Source organism: Patella vulgata, chromosome 9 (genome assembly GCF_932274485.2).
Source record: "Patella vulgata chromosome 9, xgPatVulg1.2, whole genome shotgun sequence".
In the NCBI taxonomy this organism is placed as follows: domain Eukaryota; kingdom Metazoa; phylum Mollusca; class Gastropoda; family Patellidae; genus Patella; species Patella vulgata.
This window is the reverse complement of record NC_065887.2, coordinates 22,864,329-22,887,544: the sequence shown is the minus strand read 5'-3', so window position 1 is coordinate 22,887,544 and position 23,216 is coordinate 22,864,329. Positions and strand designations below refer to the sequence as shown.

At 32.2% G+C, this 23,216-nt stretch overlaps 2 protein-coding genes across 3 annotated transcripts in view; one reads left to right on the top strand and one right to left on the bottom strand.

Annotated features, from left to right (window-relative positions):
* The window catches only part of LOC126831480 (uncharacterized), a 29,600-nt gene extending 26,713 nt beyond the window's left edge, over positions 1–2,887 (top strand). For both annotated transcript variants that reach the window (XM_050561999.2, XM_050561998.2), the window contains exon 5: positions 450–2,887. In XM_050561999.2, coding sequence (XP_050417956.1) covers positions 450–563 — 114 coding nt within the window. In that variant the 3' untranslated portion in view covers positions 564–2,887. The remainder of the gene's footprint in view (positions 1–449) is intronic.
* Positions 2,888–7,525: 4,638 nt separating this feature from the next.
* The window catches only part of LOC126831476 (Krueppel-like factor 6), a 58,279-nt gene continuing 42,588 nt past the window's right edge, over positions 7,526–23,216 (bottom strand). The window contains exons 2-3 of the mRNA XM_050561995.2: positions 18,936–19,602; positions 7,526–12,910 (exon numbers count right to left, since the gene is read on the bottom strand). Of these exons, the coding sequence (XP_050417952.1) occupies positions 12,723–12,910; positions 18,936–19,602 (855 nt within the window). The 3' untranslated portion in view covers positions 7,526–12,722. The remainder of the gene's footprint in view (positions 12,911–18,935; positions 19,603–23,216) is intronic.

Genomic DNA, 23,216 nt, shown 5'->3' with positions numbered 1-23,216 from the left:
AGTAGTTTGCCCATTCATAGACTTTTGGAGATTTTTCTTTTGGATAGTTGTCTGAGGGTCGCCATATGTGTGTAAAATATTGACTTGTGGTCATACTGCAGCACAGTGACACATTACAACAAAACCTTATTGAACTTACTTTGTGCATTGAGAGAGTCATGTGGGTTTATAGACAATTGTGCATTGCGAGAGTCGTGTGGGTTTATTGACAATCCTCTATAGTAAACTTTTCCACTGACTTTTAGATGTTTAAGCATGCTTCACATATGCAAATAGAATAAAAGAAATTCAACACCTTATATTTCTGAACCAACTGTGCTATTGAAGACAGATATGCAAAAAATGATAAATTCATCTACTGGTGGTATATCTACTGATTTGAAAAAAAAAATTGTTTAAAATATTGAATTACATCTTTTACACTTCAACATTTATTGTATATTTTTTAGGGTCGAGGACGAGTACAAGGACCTTATTCACGAGAGTTTACAGTGACATGTTTTGCTCCAAATAATTGGTTAAAAATGAAACTAGGAGGAGGTCGAACCAGTTGTCAAAGCTGAATATAATAGACTTTTATTGAAATACAATTACCTGTTGAAGAACCAGACATGGATGTGGTAATATCAACATATCGATACCCTTTCTTGATGCCAAAGTGGAAATGGCTTCTGCAATGCTGTCAATGTCAAATCAAATTGTAGGCCAAATTATGTGCCAAATATATTAAACCTCATTTAAGTAAATAACATGGCCAAAAGTTTTTTTACACAATGTAAATGTAAAATGATATGGATTCAAAAGGTTAAAGGAGCTGTAGCAGAAATACTTTAGTGAATAAAACACTGACTACATCTGGGTCAAAGTTTTTTTAATCCCAGGCAACCATAGAGTTATGTCCATTATTATTTAAAACTTGCTTTTATGGCTGGTGAAGAGAAATTTGTAGCTTATGGGCTTATAAGCGGGGTAGCAATCACGATCTATTATTATACAATTCTGGTCAATATTTCTGCTAATATAATATTCAGTCCAATCTAATGCTTCCGTTTTATCATACTCATTTATTTCATTTAACATAATGACAGTGGCAAGAGCATGGCATGTATGCATATTCGGGAACACCTGATATCACTTTCTACTATGGGATTACCTCATGTGGCTGAATTTGTCAGCTAGACAGTGTATTTGACCACTAATTCGAATCAGTTGTGCTTGAGTTTTATTTTGAGCCGTTAACTTGGCACAAGTGATATAAGTTATATGTCTTTACAATTTGATATTCAATGTTCATATTTAAACCCACATATATCAACATATATTTATTACATGTCCCATGAAATCTAGTACAGCTCCTTTAAAGTCAGGACCATCTGACATCTTGAATACAGTAATGAATATTAAATATACTGAGATGCAATGAAGACGCAACACTGATTTGACCGGAAGTGCTGGCGAGAGATATTGAAGCAGAAATGTGATTTTTAGCATGATTGTAGACCAGATATTTAAGGTCAAAAGAAAATCAACAAGAACCAACAGAGCCACCTGTAACAGCCACATATGCCGCATGGAGGAGACAAACCTCTGACTGGCTGCTTGGGGGATCCTCTCCACTCTCATTGCAATGTTGCTTCCAGTGACTCTGGTATTCACAATGGCACATTCTCAGTGTTCAGGTGTCAACCTTTGCATATCGTTGCATCTTCCACAGAACTGTAGGAGTTTTGCTGTCCTTAGCATTTTAAAAGCCATATTTCATATCCCATGTCTGCACCATAAAATCATGGTTTTCAACATTCCTATTCTGTCAAATTCATACTGTTTTTGTCTTTGAGAGAATTGATCTGTGTTTCTGTCATGATCTAATGTTACATTCAAATCTTCAAGATTAAAGTATATCTTTCATCTATTTATAAAGGCAGTGCATTTTCATTGTGTCTCAGTATATATTAAATGTTTTGCCCAGTGGTGAATGATACTTGATTCCTATGCTCTGATATTTTACTTCCAGAATTTACACCAACATTTGTTTGGGCCCCAATAACATCAGTCTCATGCAACACCACTCATTTTGGTTTTAATTTAAAATGTTTCCATCTTTAATCTAAGCACAATATATTTATTGTATATCTCTAAATATTTGAGAGAGTTATTTGAAATAATTTATGACAAGTTGTATTGTTTACATTTTGTTCATATCAGTAGATTTATAAATGACATTCTAGTTTATTTTTGAATTTGTCCCACACTTAAGTAGGTATTTTGCTGTCATCAGTTAATCCTGAAGTATTAACCATATTAATATGCAGGAAATATGTTGTTTTTATAAGCCCACATTTAATGTGGATGTATATTATTGTCACCTCCATCTATTGTCTGTCCAAACTTTCTGGTGAACACTCTACAGATCAGTGTTCTCAACAGATTTTTTATCAGTTTTGCAATGATTGTTTATTTAATCATAAGGGTAAATTCTGAATATTTTTTATTGCAAATCACAGAGTTATATCCTTCAATTCCTTGGTTACTTTAAAATTTATGAATCTAATTACAACTTAAGTTTTGTAGAGTTATGTTTCCGTTCACATTTTTACTTTTAAAACTTGGGACAGAGTTTGGGATTTGTTGACAATATCATGGACAATCGGGCATTTATCTATGCTTTTACTGATAGTAAAATGTTTGCGTTGAATGATGTATTTAAGATTATGACTTTATGACTAACAAATTAAAATTTGATGATTGTAAAAATGTTTTTTTGTAAAAGGTTAACTATATTCTCATTATATAGTGATATTATTTATACATGTATATATTTTGTGTTATATCTATTAATAATTAACCAAATGTGTTATTTTTTTAATTTAAAGAAAATTAAATGGTTTATTTTTGTTGGGTTTTATTTTAATATGGAGTACAGGACAAATATTGTACTCCCCTGGCCATCAGTCATCCATCAATAATCCTGAGTTCTGGGTTGTTCTTTTATGTCATAAGAATAATTCAATTGAAATTTACTATTGATGACCACAATATGATGAAAATAAAAATTGTCAATTACAAAATTATCATGTAAAAGAGCCCTTGCCATTGCAGTTTGAGAAGAGTAGGTGGAAACACTATGTCCAGCCAAAACAGGGACCGCAGTGGCACTATGTCCAGCCAAAACAGTGTGTAAGACACTTGATTGGTTATCAGACAGTCTTAGGTATGCACCTGGTGTTGGTTGGCCTAGAAAGTTCTTTAGGATTTTCCAGTGCAATTTCCCCCTTGGCATGCACTGTCTAGTTGTTTGGATTGGACAAAAAAAACAAGGTACTGTATACACCTTGGCGTGCACATAAAAGAACCCTTGACAGATGGAATTCAAAATAAAAGAATGCTGTAGCGTTTCTGCCAAGGCAAAGTTTCTCTCATAGCACACAGTATGGCATATGTCCCTTTTCATTAGCCCAATCGGTGCAAAAAGTTAGGTGGTTAAACCCCATTTCATTTCATTTCCATCCAACACAAGTCAAATTCATCCACTCATTTGGCACATGTTATGTTAGTCTCAAATAATTAATATATGAATGAATGATTTTTAAGGGTTGAATATGCAATATGGGGCTACTTCATTGGTTGAGTGTTTATAAGAAAATACAATGTACGACACTCAACTTCCAGTGTCAACCTCATCAAGAGCTTCGAAGACTGGTTCTCACTTGTTATATGGGGTGCCTGATTATTTGGATGAGACAGAATAAAAACACTGGTTTAATTGTGTACGCATTGATGTTCATCTAAACAGCGCTTGAAAGGTGAATTTGAGGAGAAGTAGTCTGGAACACTAGGCATAAAAGAATGACTTAATGTTAGTATCAAATTAACCAAAGTATTGTGTTAACCAGATGTGTATTATCACATACTTTTCAGAACGCAGTTTCCCATTACCATCATTTATGCTTGACACCCAGTTTATTTTACCATTAACCTATTCAGTTTATTATGAATACAGTATTTCATTTATAATCTGCACCTTTAGAAAAGGATAAGGTGTGAAACCTGTGTAACAAACACTCCCATAAAATATGTGGAGGTGTTTCAGGGTTTTTTTTCATTATATTTTCTTATTGAGCTACTACTAATACATTGGTTGTGTAAGGTCTCCTTCCACATAAGTGATATCACAGACATCTTATTGGGCTTGCACACTGCAGTGGTTTAATTAAACTAAACCCAGATGAACTGCCCAACAAAACAAACAGTACAATAATAAATAAAAGATAATCGAACTGACAATGAAAAGCAAGTCATACTGTTTTGTTAGGAAGAAAAAACATTGGCAGATAGAATTTAAAAAAGAGTAGATGAAATACTACAGTCATTATTGTTTCTAATTTGATTCTTGAAAATTGTCAAATAAAAAATTGTAAAAGAGTAAGAGGAAACAGCTATGTTCTGCCAGAAAAATTCACATACTTGTTTTACATTATATTATGCTAGTCTCAAATGTTAATGACACATTAAACCCTAATCTTTTCCCACCACATTTAGTCCTGTGAATATAAAAATGTAATCTATTGGGTTAGTCATCAAACTTCTTGGATTCACTTCAATATTTTTGTACCAGTCTGTTGTATTAGTCTAGACTGTACTTTACTATTTTTTAGTCATTATTGAACAATTAAAGACTATTTAGAGGTAATATTAGCATAGGACAATATTATTTGTGTTGAATAGTATGAAGACCTTTTCTTGATGGCAATGCTATACATTACAACAGACCATTGTAAATAAGGCCTACCCAATAAAGTAGGAATTTAAAGATTTGTATAATGTGGAATAATAAAAACAATATCCCTATGTTTATATCCCTGAAGTTACAAGTTAGTTTGTTAAAACACATAGCTTCTGCCTTAAATCATTTGCTTTAAAAGAAAACAATCATGACAACAAATATTAAAGGAGGCAAGTCGCTAATCAATATCATCCAAAGTCTTTAACAAGGCAATTTAAATCAACATTGATGTTGTTATCTTAGCATAAAAAGATGGGCTTCTGATATCCAATATTTAAGACAAAATGAAAATTTTAAAATTTGCACACCAATCGCGTGCTAGTATGCTTTTGAGCGCCATTTGTAATTATTGACTCGATGAACGAGGATTAACATATCCCACAGAAGAATACTATCAGTGTAGAATGGAATAACCAGACGCCAAAGATTGCCATTCAATTTGGACTCATTGAGTATATTGCGTATATTGCTGAACATAACTGATTAGAAATTACAGTAAAAACAGAAACTACTGAATGTAAATCAGTTTATATACATTGATATTACATTATTATATGCTTGTGACTCATTTGTGCCCATTTCTAGTTGCCAAAGAATAGAGATTTAGCTTCTTTAAATACACTTTCTAACAAAGCCAAATAGCTTAAAATTTACATATACAGCACTAGTACATTTTATGAACATTTAAAGTGCTTATACTTTTTTTTTATACTTGTGACAAATTAGTTTCTTATTGAAGTGACAAGTGTTTTAACACTTTAAAAGGATTTATAATGTCAGTAGAATAACTCAATTTTATCTCTTTGAATGGCATTTAGCGATCGATCGAACATAATATAACACAACACAGTTTTATGGATAACAATCACTATATTATATACACACGACGTTTATCCATAGAACTGTGTTGTGTTATATCAATTTTATCTCTAAATCTGTGCCACTTCTTTGTTTATTAGCTTAAAATTACCAGCAATTTTATATTCTGACTCTGCTGCTCAGGAAAATTTCAATACAACGTTGCTTCCAAACTACTCTCATTTAGTCCATACATACTCTTCAAAAAAAAGAAATGCATAGCCCATTTTTCATCATTTTTTCCATAAACCTTATTTGTAAGGATATTGGTCTTGCCAAAATTTGTTTTTATCAAATTCGCACGCTTTTCGCATGAAACCCAAATCTAAGGCCTGTAAAATCCCAGGGTCCTCTGTTTCAAAATCAGTAGACACTCAATGAGCCAAGTGATGCCATGTCTGAAACGAAACGAAATGGGGTTTAACATCCTACTGTTCTGCTCCTATACTGGGTTAATGAAGAGGGGCATATGCCATACAGTGTGCTGTGAGGGAAATTTTGCCCAGGCAGTGGCACTATGCCTTACTCTTATATCAAATTCCAACTGCCAAGGGATCTTTTACGTGCACGCCAATGTATACACGGGACCTCAGTTTTTCGTCACATCAAAACAACTAAGACAGCTCTTCCAGACAGATGTAGCCAGGCTGCTGAATGTTTCCCAGAGTACCATCTCTTGCCTTTGGTACCAACAGCAAGGTTCAGCACGCTCGGGCCAACCAAGAGTGACCAGACCTGCCCAGGATCATCACATCCGACTTCAATGGGTTCAGACACACAGGGTAAGGCCACAGCAACGTTGGAGAACAGTTTGGTTCAGCGATGAGTCACGGTTACTGTAGCAACGAGGCAATGGTAGAGCAATGGAGTTAATGCTCACTTGACACTGTAGGTTTCTCTCACATGCTGTAAATTCATAACAACAAAAATGGCGACTAACCAAACATTAGTGATCTCCATCAATTAATTATGTAGTGAATAGCATTCACCATTAGAAAAAAGTTACTATCATTTCACCTGCCTGTGGATTTCTTTAGCTTTGGGATGACCCAGATAAAACCCACGAGGCTGGACAGGCGACTCTTTTCCTTGTCACATACAAGTGGGGAATCGAATACATGCCACCTGACTCAATGACAGACATTGAGTGTTAAACCATTCGGCCACCCAATCCCCTAGGTAGCAATAAGGAACTGTTTCTAATCCGACCATGTCTGTATTAAGATATTCAAAGGACCTGTAGTCCAATCTGTTTCACAGAGGTATTGCGAAAAAGCCTTCTTATACCTCTGTACAAGATGGCTGACCTTTATATGTTCATGTATGCCTTCTACATGTGACGTCACATCACACATCGTTGATCATTGGCTCCATGACGAGTGCATTGTTTACATAAGACACGGTAGTGTAGTGTTAACTAGTCCTGGTAGAATGGTGCCTTTTTACTCATTTTATATACCCATTTACACTAAATGGGAAATACTTCAAACACCTTTATCTGGAATGTAATTTATAGAAGGAAGTTACTATTGAGAACTAATTAACCTGCACCAATGTCATCCCTCTCAGTGATAATAGCAGCCTGGTGAATATTCATTGCTGATCAGTATGCCTGTAGTCCTGTATGCATAATAAATCAGTTGTTGGATGAAACCAAATAACCTGTAGAAACCTTGGATCAAAACTCTTGACTCAATGACAGATCATACGGACAAAGGCACATGTGTCAGATCAGTTGCCCCCCCTCCCCTCCATCGAAGTGACCGTGTTTGTTAGCTCTCCTTATGTTGCCTTCGGCCCACACCAAAACTTGAATGAAGCCCAACCTAGTGCAACCACATTGAACCACTCCCACCAGAAAAGAAAAATATAATAAAGTGTATATTAGTTTGTATAGAGGTTTATTTTATATGATTATATACAACAACATTATATATTATATACAAATAGACAAAAAGCTGTTTACAATATTAGTACATAGAAAAACTGTCACATTTATATAGAAATTTACAAAATGAGATTTCAATAAACTTATTTGTCATACCAAAATATACAGCAAGTATCAAAAATTGGGCAAACGACGAAAGACAATAACATGAACATGGAAGCTGTCAGACCTGACACAAAGCAGATCACAGTGATGTCACAGTGATGTGGCATTAATACCAACATTAAATTTTAATTTTTTTAATCAGATATGTCATATATTAACCTCTGCTACATGCCAAATATCTGCCAAATATTTTCAATTTCGAAATTGAAAATTTTACTATTATCTACATTTTTTTTACTATAAATATATTTCAATCTTTTTCCCAGAAACTTTTGTTAGATATACCTATATGTCACACATCAGCGTGGAATCTCCTATATAAAAATATTCAACACATTGCAACTTGCGACCTGTATCATTGATGCACAGACAAATTATATGCATCATAGATTGCACTCGACCCTTAAATAGCATTTAAATGATAAACCTTCAGGAAATAGAATGACACCATAATATTTTTAATTCATATTGATTTGCACTTTAATATTGGAGTGACACATTAACACATTTGAGCAATTCTTCTTGGTTTTATTGATATTATCACTCGCTCTTTTGGGACTTGTAAGTTAACGTACCAGTGTGTCATTATATTTCCGGAAGAATAAAAGTGTTAACTGTGTTTACTTTTTTTATATAAAAAAACATCTAACAACACTTAACTTATATTAAAAGGCACTATTTGGACAAAACATGATTTCTAAGGCTTTAGTTCGATTATAACAAATCCTAAATCTAAACCCCCAAAACTGGGCCCATATTTATAAAATGTTTTAATTTTTAAGTCATTCAAATTCTTTTATCTCTCACAAAATTCTAAGGACTGTTGACATTTCAATGCTCAGATTTTGTTGTTTGGTCAGATCAAGAGGTTTATAGAACCAAATTTCTATGCTGTAATATAGCCTATTGGCACTTTTATACAAAACCAAATTTCTATGCTTAACTATACTGGCACTTTTGTCCATTCTAAGAATTTTCTTAACAGACAATAACTTTTTAAGAGTTAATAAATATAAATAGGGACACAGATGTTCACTGGAATAACGATTTGTTTCAATCAAACAGCCCAATAAGTGTCTCTTATCAAAAGATGTACCTCTTTATCAACTTACTCAAACATCATTAACAACTTCTCGAAATAAAAGAGGTACAGTTTCAAAGACACAGGCTGATTCTAAATCATTAACCCTTTATACCCAGCACAATCGAAATATAGATAATGTCATCAGTGCCCTTGGTGTATAGAGGGTTAATATCACAGTTTGTTAAATGTTCCCATATTAAGATGGACATATTGGGAAGTATGATATCCTATTTCTACGAATATGATCAGATTCCTTTATTTCCTTCAATTACTTTACTTTTACAAAGAATTAAATAAGGTTTATCCAAAAACATAGAATAAGAGAAATATATCATTTGTTTCTTTGCTATAAAATATGGGATTGGGTAGGTGTCTAGTTGTTGTTGATTTTATATCTACATATCCAGAAGAAGAGAAAGAAATGGAGTTTTACATCCACTCGACAAAATCATTTCAGGACTACCATATGGTATACTTTTATTTCAATATGTCCAAGGAAGGGAAGTACAAAAGGTTCAAATAACAAAATGGAAAGGGCATTAAAAAAAAATGTTCTACAATAAGAAGTCACTCTGTATGGGTAAAATAATATAAATTGTCAAAGAAATATATCTGATCATATTACATAGGATATAGATATAAAGGTTGCATATATTTAAGTTAAAGGCCTTAATTGTCATGGAAATGATCTCCAATATCCATTCACACATAATAAATAATAAATAGCACTTTACTTATTTTATAATCATGGTACATTATATGCTTTACAAGATTATACACTTAAACCTAGGACAGATCTTAGCTTTCACTTATACTTATTTACATTACAAAACTTGAATACTTCATAATATGTAACCTGAAGTTAGTTCTATATAAGGAATAAGGACGGCTCAGACATCTTAAATGTCCTTTGTATTTTTTTTGTAGGATTCAGTTACAAATGCAAAATAACATTTTAAACTGATGATTGTTCATTTCTAGTTTAATTCGAGAATGCAATTTTTTGTCCAAAAACTAAAACTTCACTTTTCTTCTAGAAAGGCAATAATAGGCAGAAAGGGGGAATAACTCTTGTAGAGCACAAAATAACCATGATTTCAGATCTTAAATAAAGTATCAAATACATTTTAACATTTAGAATCTATAACAATTAGAGTCAATATACAGCACATTTAAATAAATAGAATATCTTTTGATTAACAACTTTGTGTACAAATTACCTCATAAGATTTTATAATAAATTCAAACTAATATCATTATATCCATTAATTATTGTATTATTATAATCATAATAAAACATAAAAAAAAATCCTAAATTCATCTTTCTCATGAAGTCTATACAAATAAAAGGATGAAATCAGAATAATGAAACATCCATAACAGGACTTTCACTTCGATCATTTTCCAATCCCAGCAAAAGGTTGTAAGTAAAGCTGATCATCCTCAGATATTATTATAGACCTATGACATGTTTAATTTTATTAAAGTCAATGTAATTTATTACTGTGTGCCTTTCATAACAAAATAACAAACAACATCATTTCATTTAAAAACAACTTTCACATAATATAATAATAATAATAATAAACCAATTTCAAACATAACGATAGCATTAAATTAACAAAAATATGTTTTCCATGCGGAATGGTTGTTTATTATGGACAATTGTTATTTTGTAAAGCATATCTTAAAATTTGAGATGTAAGAATTTGACAATTTGTCCTTTATATCATCTTCTTAAAAAAACTTAGAGGATTCTGCAAGTCCCAACAGCCTAATTTGGGGATCGGTTTTTTTTTTCTAACTTTTAAGTTGTTTGAAATGGTTTAAGCATTCTTTCAATTAAGAAGTATTTCTGGAAGCATATTAAGCATAATGCTTTTTAAATACAAAAGATTGATTATCTATGTAATACCAACATGTATTATTGTATTAATAGATGAGAAGACATGTTTTACATCACAGATTCAATAACATTATAAATAATAGGAATATATAAAAGAGAGCTTCATATAGATCAGCAGCTTAACAAAAACTTAGCGTAAATCTTTACAATATGTGACCAAATTCACAGTTTGATAGTAGATAATTATCATTTGTTCTTGTAGGACAGACTTTAGTCTTGCCCTGAAAATCAGTTGGAAAATATAAGTAGAGAACAATGTAAAATTTCAGATCAAAGACTTTAGATGTATGTCAACAATATTTTAGAAATACAGTAATTCTTTCCTAAAATAATGTCTTATACTGAGTACCGATGAGGTCCACAGGAAGTAGAGTGAAGAGGATAATTGCCAAATGAGTGGATATAATCATGAATTTCAAAATAATAATTCAAATTCATGGAGCAAATTTAGATCATTCTTTATAAAATATATTTATAACTATTCTTTTATCTGTGAAATCTGAGCTCCTCATATCCCCCCCCCCCTCTGGAACCCCATGATGTATTCAATATATCATTAATTACATACCTAAATAGAATAAATTATACATTGTCTAAATATTAATTTTTTTTAGTATAAGTAATTTGATAAGTTAAACCTAAGCGTAGATATATTTGCAAAGAAAAGTACATAAAAAACCTAAAACGATAGGCATGGACGCCAAATGGCTTTGAAATGACATGCTTGTCCATAATGCCATTTCAACACGTGCATTTCAAAGCTAATTGTTGTCCGGATAGAAATGACGTTAAAAATTGCGCAGAGTTATAATGTATAGAAAGATTAAATGATAATTTGACAGGGATTATTTGGGATATTGCTGCATGAGTTAGCACTAGGCAAGATATGTTTATTATCACAGACAAAAATGAAAATGCAGCAAGATCCCCTAGAGTACCAACTAAACCATTATAATACAATTTATATAGGTTTATATTGTGTCTCAATAACATTAACATTTTCAGGTTTCAAAAAGTATGAACAAAGTATGATATTTATTCAAAATAATATACCAGTAAGGCTAAATTTAAGGAATATTAATTTGTAAACACCCTGGATTGCCAAAAATAAATTTTCATCAGCTACTTTCTTATCAACCAAATTGTGAAATTTGCCTTCATTATTAGGTAATATCATACATTGTTCAGTTTGACACATGAAATATGTTATAATCCTTCAAGACACCTGATATATAGGTATAATATACGTATCTATAACAATGAGGTATGATAGTCGATATATTATTTATATGTATTTTATAAGACATTTTCATATAAAAGAAGTACAAAGCTTGATTAGTAAATGATCCTTTACGATTAATGAAGCGTAGAAAAATTGATCGTGTATAAGATTGCGATAACAATATTGATTTGTATGATCGTAGTAGCACACATTCTGTGATGGCTGTACACATGTAATCCTAAACCGGACAGTCAGTCGTTTGTGTATCTCTGACCAGAAGTCAATCTTAGTCTGGCAGAAAGTGAGCCCTACGCCTATACTAAGAACAATACAAAGTATTTTCTCATTTGTAATACACATCATTCATTCTTGATGACAAACTGTTGAAGTCAGGCCTAGATGTTGTTATATGTTTGCTGCTGCCATATTAAGGAGACTTTTTTTCTAACAAGAAACGCTGAACACTCATTGGTTGAATATATTCCAATGATATCCCATGAACTATGTTTTCATTTTCTAACCTTGAATATGATTGGATGGTGGTGTTGATATATCAGTTTACAAGGAATGTCTTTTTTCACAAAAATGATATTTTAGGTTTTACATCACAATTTCACGAGTCTTGGATCGATAAAGTGGAACCATATGGAACGGCGGCCTGGATCCTTTGAGTCTTCAAAATCTTTTATATACCTATATATTACATATATATATCTACAATTTGGTTATTATGTCATATACTGGCAACTTATTTAGTCTTAGTTATATTAAATCTGATTATAGTCAGTTCTTTTGGCTTATTTTGTGTAGTTCCGGCTATAGATCCATGGTGGCATGTCGTTTCATATGAAGTGCTAAATGATCTGATCGAGAGAAACACCGTTCACAATATCGACATTGAAATGGTTTAGCGCCAGTATGTTTTCTGTAGTGGCGTGTGAGTTCATCAGATCTTGCGAATCTCCATTCACAGCCTTCCCATGTACAATGATATGGTTTTTCACCTGAAATGATATCAAAAACAGTTATAGAATGATGATTTGGCCAACAATTCATTTATTTTGAGACTAAACATAAGGATACTAATTTTCATTTCTATGGTTACGTGTTTAATGCAAAAGAAGAATTTTGCATATTCATATTCACATGTTATGCAGTTTTTTTCGATTATTTCAATTATAAGACTACTTATTGACAACTCAAATTTAGATCCACCCAATCTAATTACATATTACAAATTAATGTAATTATTAGGTAGAGACCAATCTGCTTCATATACACACAGATATCAATTTTAACTCACAACCTATTTGTCTCATTTCTGTCTTAAGCTCCAGGCTTCCTTTTATTTTTTGTTATAAAAAGCCTATTTCAATTTTGTGAATAAATATTCCGACATATATATAACAGTGTCAGTTTAATGTATATATACTAGAGTCTCGAAAATAAATTAAACGCTTCATGTTACAATATGAAGTAAGCGTAATATAAACAAACCAATAGGCGTGTTTATCTAGGTATAATCTTACGTCATAAGTCTACAGATTTACAAGATAAACAATACACATTCATATATCCTCTAAAATCTTGCAACTGCTCCTTTGAGGCCGATTAATAAATATATATGGTCTACACCTGTATGGCTAATACACAACATCAAAGGGATATATGTAATACTAATTGATGTGTTGGAAACAAGCCCTTTAAACTCTCATACATCTACTGAATTATATATGTATACAAATCTCTAGACATTCATATACTTTTCATTTATTTGATATAATGTATTACACAGAGATTGGGGTGGGGGGTGGGGGGGTAAGTTGGGTATTGTTAAAGAATTTATAGGGAGACAAGACAGATATATTAAAAGAAACGAAATGGGGTTTAACATTCTACTGTTCTGCACCGACTGGGCTAAAGACGGGCATATGCCATACAGTGTGCTATGATGGAAAGAACAGAAAGAACAGAATAAAACTGCTTTGTTTAATATAATAATAATGAACTAGGAAGACTGTATATTATTCATATAGAAGCATGTCAGTATATCTATATGGATTTGACAGGGTGTGGTCTTTATTATCCTTGAAAACAATAACACAGTTTGGTAATACTAGATTGTTACTAATTATATGCTCTGGTCAAATCAAAATATGTCATTTAGTGTATTTATTTCACATCAATCAAGTAACAGTATTCAATAAGGAACATGAAGAAAAGGGCAGAATGAAAAGCTGGGTGGGGTGAAAATGTTTTTAGACTTGACAAATGCAACACATAAAATACACAAACATATTGAAAATGTTAAACAAAATGCAGTGTATTATGGAAAAATAAAACAGTGTCAGGCCACATTTTTTGAATGCACTAGCCCAAAAGTACCACGCCACAAAAAGTGCTGCACAATTCGCCCCAACCCCTCTATGCACCAATATAACCAAGCCCTGGATTTTTCTATTGTATTCATGGTATAGATACATACATGTACCCCAGTGTTGAACATTCTTATACAAACACTTAATAATTTAATTAATATTTATATAGATGACAAAAAAGACCAGGTTGTTTTGACCTTAAATATCTGTTTATATTTCATGGCAGATTGGCTTGATTTAACTTGAATGTCTTTCATCTTAGTTTAAGTGTACTTTTATTCAGTTCTAAATAGTCTTGAAATTACATCTAAAATTATTTCATTTTATTCATTTGACTCTTTATTTTGTATGGGGTTGACCAAGTAAACTGTATATATGTAGTCTAAAGAGATCTAATATGGTGAGAAATGATATTTTAGTGTGTACGTTTAACGTCATATTTCCTTTTAAAAGAAAAGTCAAAATTCAACAAATAATCATTCAGAATAATTCAACATTGTGGACCTAAGTTAAAATTAGATTTGAAATTTAGAATAATACTATTGTATGTTAAAAATGTGACTTTTTCATGGAAAAGCCTTTTCTGAAGATTAATTTCCGATTTACTAAGCACTTATTTTGGTAGAATATCAAGACGTGACTCATTCTACACTTAGCATAATAATACTCAAGTATTTTCTATTTAAGAGAGTCATAGTTATAGAAGACAAGATTTGGCCAAAGATAAATTTTCTAAAAACTTGTATACCAATTTAATGTTTTTCATAAAGTACCATACTGTATAATTTATGGTTACATGTGCCTTGCAGTCTACATTCAGAACCATAACGAGAGTCATTAGTTTAGTTCTAAATTTATTAAAACATTATATCAAACATAGATAAATAAACATATAAGTTCAAATTGAATCTGAAAAACATTAGAGTTTTTTCCTCACGTCATAAGTCTATTTAAAAAATCTAAACCTATATGCCTATAGAAATTAAGATACAAAGATTTTGCACCGTAGAAAGCTTTTTGGAGCAATAGTTATTGTACATGTACAATGTACAAAGTGCAAATTACTATGTACTGAGGTATGCCACTTGCACACTCAATGTAAGTGTCCTAAGCAGCAAAAGAAACGTCAGGTTGGTATGTTACTCTGAATAGACACATTGCATAAAACTTGCCAAATGTTTTTATTGTATATTTGTGACCACATCTCCAACTTGACCTGAGCAATAAGGCTCCTTCCCAAACACAGAATTGAACGCAGGAAATGTTCTCAAAAACGCATCCTGACTTCTGATTTTCATGTAACTCATGCTGCACGTGCTGTTCACCGGAAACAGTCCTATAAAATGCACCCCTATACCTGGTTGAATCATTCCCACTACAACGTCAGCAACATGCCACGACTCATGACAGCTCAGAGGAACCAGGTGCTTGGAAGACTCAATGCTGGCCACACTGCCCAAGCCGTTGCCAATCACTTCCAGTTGAATGTTCGGACGAACTACAGGCTTCAGCAACGCTTTTGGGCCACCAACACCACAGATGATCGCCCCAGAACTGGTAGACCAAGAGTTACCACAAGGTGACAGGACCGCCATGTTGTGCGACAGCACATGCAGAATCCCTTCACATGGGCATTTGAGACAGCACGTCAGACAGTGGGAACATACGGAAGACCCAGCAATACCGATACAGTGCGCCGATCCATTGCTGTAGACCTTACCGTGGACTGATCCTCACCATCGACATGAACATTTACAGATTGCCCAACAACACCAGAACTGGCAACACAGGCAATGGAGAACTGTTCTGTTCACTGATGAGAGTCGGTATTACATATATCAACTACAGATGGCAGGACCAGAATATGGATTCGACGTTTATCACATAAATGATTTTTGATAAGTGCTTTAGAATATGGTTGAATGTTTTACAACCTTCCTTATTCAAAATGTGCTGAATAATACTGACTCTTGCACACAAAGCCAAAATGTGCATGCCAAATTTTATTTACTATTTTAATAAGTGTCATATAATAATTATACATCCTACATTTCACAGTCAGCTGCTATCCGATGTGAATTTCATGAGAGCTAGCTGTCAAACTCTTTAAATTATATTTTTCCGTTTTCAAAATATGTCTTTATGCAGAAGTACCAAACAGTATCAAGAAGCAAGTAGAAATTTTATTTTACTTAAAAGTCAGGCATGGTAAATAAACAATTATATCATGATTTAATTGTACAGATCAGGTGTGTTCACTGAGATATATACATGTAGTCATTTTAGTTTATATTCCTTTTCAAGGGGTTCAGTGGACAAAATTTAAAATTTCCCGAAATTTAATTTTTAATAATAAAATAAGTAAATTAGTTATATAACCAAGAATGAAATGGGGTTTAACGTCCTAATTTTTTGCAACCACTGGACTAATGAAGATGGGTGTGTAGGCTTATAGGTTTTAATAAGAACATATTACAAATAGTAGAAGTTATAAAATGGATTAACACTGATAGTTTCACAACGAATGTAAACCAATGTAGAATTGTGTGGAACTGATTTTAAAGTAGCTTATCATAAATCTTATTAAAAGATTTTTCTATTTCACTTTTATCACTGTAAAGAAATCTCACACAATCCAATGTAATAAAGAATAACAAAATAAATGCTTTGATTAAATGTGTAAAGTTTTCTTACTGATAAATCATCTCTTAAATATGAAAAATCTCATTTCCTGCTTGCTTCCGGTAAACTGTTTCGTACTTTTACATTAAGAAGTATAGCAGATCTTTAATTTTAATATCAGACTATGTATTAATATAACAAAAAATGCTACTAATATCCGGAAATAAAAGCCAATAAACTAGTCTGGTTAAGAAAATACACAGACATTTGGATAGTCAGGATTTTTTCAGAAGAGACGTTATGCCAAAATGTGTTTAAAATGAAATTATCCATGTGTTAGTCTCAAATAAAACAGAATAATTGTACAATTACCCATAAATCATATTTAAGGAAACCGTGGCCTACTCAAGTTGACAAATTAACCTAATTTTATTCATGTATGTGTATTGTCAGTCTGACCTTGTATTACTATAAAAAATCTTTAGTAAAGTATCTGACTTTATGCAGAGCCGGCTTTAGGAGTTGCAGGGCCCAAATGAAAAATGTTTTAGCGGGCTCCCCACATTCACAGCTAAGATCAGTATAGTGAAATGAAGGAAGTTTTATTGTAGCCCAGGCCTTCCTGGGCATGGGGCCAAATTGAGAGTAATTGGTCTAATTGGTTTAGAGCCACGCTGTGCCTTATTGTGTATGGGCTGGACCGGTTTGATTCAACATTAAGTGTCATTTTGATAACATTCGATTCTTTTTTTTTCTTCAAATTAGTAAGGGGCAAAATAAAAAAAATTCAATTTTCACACAAAGATGATCTGCAAGGGTAATCAATTAACACTGCAAGTACCAGAATATGTCCTGGTCAACCAGGTCTGATGTAGACCCGGTCAAGCCAGTAAGAGGTGTAGCCAGGATGGGGCTTTGTTGTCAATGAACTTAATCTCAATTCATAATTTCAGGGGATGTCAAAATCACGCACTTCCAGGGACCTGACCTTTGGTTAAACTACTATTACTTTCCTTTCAACAAATCAGCCCAAGGTGGATCTACCCTTTTTGATCACAAAAATGCACAATGAACATATAAAACTTCTCTAAAAGAATTTAGGATGTAGACTAGGTTATCACAGTTGATATTACAGACTGACATACTAGTACACTGAATGTTATTACTTGTGTCTGATTAGTCTAGGATTTATTAGATAGTCAATAACCAAACAGGAGATCGTGAAAGATACATTAAAGTTCTGACTTGTGGAATAAATTCCCCGTGATCATGATTGATGGTGGTTTTAGTGTTCGAGTAACGTCTTAGAATACACAATCATGGATAAACTTAGCCAAAGCAAGATTTCTAATCGATATTCTCCTGATATACATCATTTCTTGACTCAAAAGACTTTTTTTACAAGATAATATAATTTACTGATTTACTGCATGTCAGATTGTTAATCAATTCATTACAACCACTTTGAAAACTAAGAGTATTACATCAATGATCTCTGCCCTTGTTTTAAAAAAAAAAAAGAAAAGATAATTCTACATGTAACTGTATATCTGATTGTTCAGGCATCATTTTATTTTTTAAAATATTTTTTTTGTAAGTGAACTAATTCATTCCATCTAATTGTTACCAAAACAGAGATTGATTGAATTTTTGAAATATTATTTTTTTTTTGTATTTCAATTCGTTTCTAACTTCTTCCATGGTCTGAAATTTCAGTCAACTTAACTTTTAGGAAATTCGGATTACCTCAAATGTACATGTGGTTCCTAGCCATAAATTAGGATTCATTGATGATGGGTCACAATTGAAAACTCTTGTATTCTCAAACACTGAGCAGGTATGGTCAGTTAACTGTAACTCTGGTCCACATATAGAAATTAAGTGTTGTTTCCTAAATGGTTGCTAAATCCTGAGTTGTTGGAAACATCAGTATTTTCAATATAATCATTTATGAATTTTTATCAGTTTACTACAATAACTACTAGGTCTATACAATAATAAAACAGAATATAAAAGCACTATACCATACCTGTGTGTGTTCGTAAATGAGCTTTAAGATGAGAACTTTTAGTGTACACTTTTTTACAACCCGTATAAGGACAATTGTGAATTCTTCTCCGTGAGTCTGGACTGACTTCTATACGTCTAGGGATGCTATTAGGGGTTGGTCGTTGTATTTGTGCACTATGAGGACGATTTCGTATAGGTGTTGTACTTGTCACTATAAATCTAGGATGTTTATGAAGGATATCGGCAGATACAGTATATGTGTCTCGGCCTTTCTGAGCAACAAGTTTGAGAGCGAATGGGTCATGAGTTTTTGTCACTGTTGGTGATAAGGGCGGATCGCTGATATTACTATCCCATGATACACCACTTGACGCTGAACTAAAACTATGTAAACTAACGGTATCAAACGGATGATCATCCAATTTTAAGTGAGCAAAATTATTTAATTTTTCATCAGTTTCTGTTTCGTCACCACTATCACATTCACCATCTTCATCTTCTGGAATATCTTCCAATTCATGATCTAAATCTGTATCTCCGGTTTCCGCGTCCGACACCACACTACACGCTTCCGATCTCTCTTGACCTGTAATATGATCCCATGGCCTTTCATTTTCAGAATTAATCTTCTTAAATGACGTTAATTTTGGTTCATTCTTTAAGTAGCGTTCCATTTCCAGGCAATTCTATAAAAGAGAGAAAACAAGATCATGTTATTGATGTCTTGCAAATTGATCAATTTCAGTCATCAATCATTTTTGGTCGTCTATACATGTTAGACATAGGTCAATAATATCTTCTCCATCTATTATACTGATGGAAAGGATTACTGAGTGATTATCCTTCTAATGGAAAGTCAATCAGTTACAAGGTAACCATATAATCTAACAATTACCTTGTTATCTAATTACACAATAGTAGATCAGTCTAACTGATAATGTAATTGAGATTGCTTTGAAAACCACATGTCTGATATTTGCAATTTAATATAGAATTTTAAAGAAAAACTTCCTTTTTTTTTAAAATAAAAAGTATGCACCAACTCAAAAAGCTGTATAGCTATAATTGGACACAGAACTGTTCTAAGAATTTGGCAGGTTATACAGAATAGCAAATTAAATGTACACCTAAACATAATTTACTTGAAATTAAATCGAGATTGTCTGATAACTGAGTGTAATATCTGTTACTTAAAAACTTATTTTTGCCAGTCATTTGTGAATAGCTTGGCTTGCTATTAACATGTTTAAAAGTGTGTAACAAAACTAAATGTAAACTAAGTTAAATTTCAATTTGAAAAATCAGTTGTGTTTTTGTAAGAGCTGTTTATATAATGATTGGTGTTGCTCATATTTACAAGAATTCAGCTCAAGTGGGAGTTATGATATGGGAGGTTAACAGGACTGTTTATTATGTAACTTTAACAGATCACAAATATTTATCACTCTTATTTAGTTTCATTTTCTGAAGAGACAAGTATTTAAATTCCATGCTTTTAGATTTAAACCATCATTTAAATATAACAGTACCAGCATATAAATTGATGTCTCATAATTGAACACAGTTGTCTAGAGAAGTTGGGTTTAAACATTAATCAATCTATACATTGTTTCAATGGCATTTAGTAATTGAACTAGAGTATACAGGTCACAATTCTATGGAATACAATTACTGCTTTTTACTGAGCGACGTTTCGACTAGGCTTCTCTAGTCATTATCAAGCTATGATAGCTTGATAATGACTAGAGAAGCCTAGTCGAAACGTCGCTCAGTAAAAAGCAGTAATTGTATTCCATAGAATTGTGACCTGTATACAATCTATACATGTAGGTGTAATACTGTAATAGGTTGCCATGTAGGTTTAGGTAATCAATATTATTTAATACTTGGAACACTTTAAACATACAATCTAAATACAAGGCCATACAATCAATAAACTATTCACTTTCAGTACAGTATTTTAAAAAGAACAAATTTGTCATGATATAGATGATATGTTATCAATGTTTTTAGTATTTGTATGGATGTTTCCAATGAGCTCTAATATTATATGGCTTTACTTTTATGATTTTATTCGACACAAATAATCATATGGTTTCTACTAAATTGTGTCATTGCAAGTCACCATTAAGCTCAGTGTTTTACATTAGGCTTATAAACATCCAACTATTGTCATTTTATAAAGGTACTACTAAATACTAAATCTGTTCATAGCATTATTGCAGCTTTAATGGCCATCCATCAACAATATATTCTTGAATCTGTATGAATAGTCCTTTAATGCTTGGCCATTAAACCATGGTGTATTTACTGCCAGGGACAATGTTAATGGCTTTATATAAACTTCACATTAACATGCAGGGGTCATTTTACAAGGTCACATTTATTTTTTATTCATTTTATTAACCATTTCCATGGGAACAAAATGGATTAATATAGATTTTGACACATTGGTTTAAGATATACTTCATAATTTGAATGACGTTAGATCATAAATCATGTATTCCGATATTTTAACTGTTTTTTAACTGTTTCACACATAACTGATGCCACTAAAACAAATAGTAATTTATGTATAATAAGTTATCTACAAATTATATAGGTTAAATATACTATAAGTAATAAATGACTGGTATGCATCTCAATTAATAAATATGACTGGCATGTATGTACAAATTACATTCCGATTTATTCTTTTATAGTAAAATTTTGAGAGTTGACATAGGTCAACATTAAAAAACAATCTATTATCAAGTGTCAAACATTATTATTTTGAGATAAAATTGATAAAAATATGTGGCGTCTCCCTCAGGTCACATATTGATTCAGTATGTGTTATAAACTGTACTAGTTCTACTCTACAGTATTATGTGAGGAATGTTTAATAGTTGGTCTTTATAACATATTTTAAAGATACCAGTGCTCAACAATATAAAGCAATAAAATCTGAGTGTTATCAAGGACAATTGGAAATTTGTGAAAATCAACATAATTCTTTATCTGATAAACATAAACACTGTGTATAGCATAAGCCACATTGGACACAAGGTTTTCGAGGTTATCTAGGACAATAACTCTGACGGTAATTATGAGATTTGGAAATTGAAAAAAATGGACAGCCTTGTTTGCCCTGTGAATCATAGGCGTACGAGCTGGGGGGGCGGCTGCCCCCCCCCATTTTGGGCACCAAATGCTGGGAAAATTTGAGCACACAATTGTATTTTGTAAAAGTTGTATAAAAAAAGATATTGTGTTCTTGAATGTGTCCAATTTAACAGCGAATTTATTATTATTATGTAACATACTAAGAACCTAACTACATTTTTTGGGCACCAACCACCACCGCCCCCCCCCCAGTCAAAAATTTCCCTGTACGCCTATGCTGTGAATATAAACCCAAATATAAATTTATGCTTTATTTAGACCAATAAGTTAATATTTACAGAAACTTTGCATTGTCCAATGAAATGCATGTAGGTGAAAATACTTCTGTCGATTTTAAATCAAAAGTTAAAGGATTGACATGACTGTGTTCCTTTAAAATGTGAAAAGTACATTTGTATTTGATAATAATTGTATATAGGTCTAGGTGTGAATGACTTTGACAATAGAATATAAAGTATAATATAATGTGGCAAGAAATACCTTTACCGTTATAAAACAGATATTAACATGGCATGGTGAACCAATCATTATTTAGACTTTTACTTTCTATTTATTTACTTGCACATGTATCAATAATAGTTTGAACAGCAATTTAAAAAAAAAAACATCAACAACCCCCGTCTCTCCCTTAACAAATAGTATTGTACCATAATCAATATTGATAGGCTTTAAGCTACTTTGAAATCAATGATGGCACAATTAATATCGATTTTTCCAGAACACAAAATAAAGTACATCATAAGTGAGAAACAACAATTAAAGTTATATCACACCCATTGTTTAAACATTAGGAATTAAAGTGGGAATTTACACAATAGTGTTAGAATTCAATATTGAATACATATGAATATACTATTCTATATCGATTGTACATGTACTGATGCTTACAGCTATAAATAAAATAACATGTACAACAAATTGTTGAGCTTTCTGAATCAATAAGTGGCATCAGGTGTTCTAGACAGGAGAAGTGTACCCTACTTCAAACACAGAACCTACCATCCGATATACCTAATTGGAATTGTCAAATTTACTTGTTCCTTTAAAATTATCTAATTACCTCCTAATCACACAGCTAAAACTACTTTACAGCTAAAACTACTTTACGCATACAAATTAATGCAATAAATATATA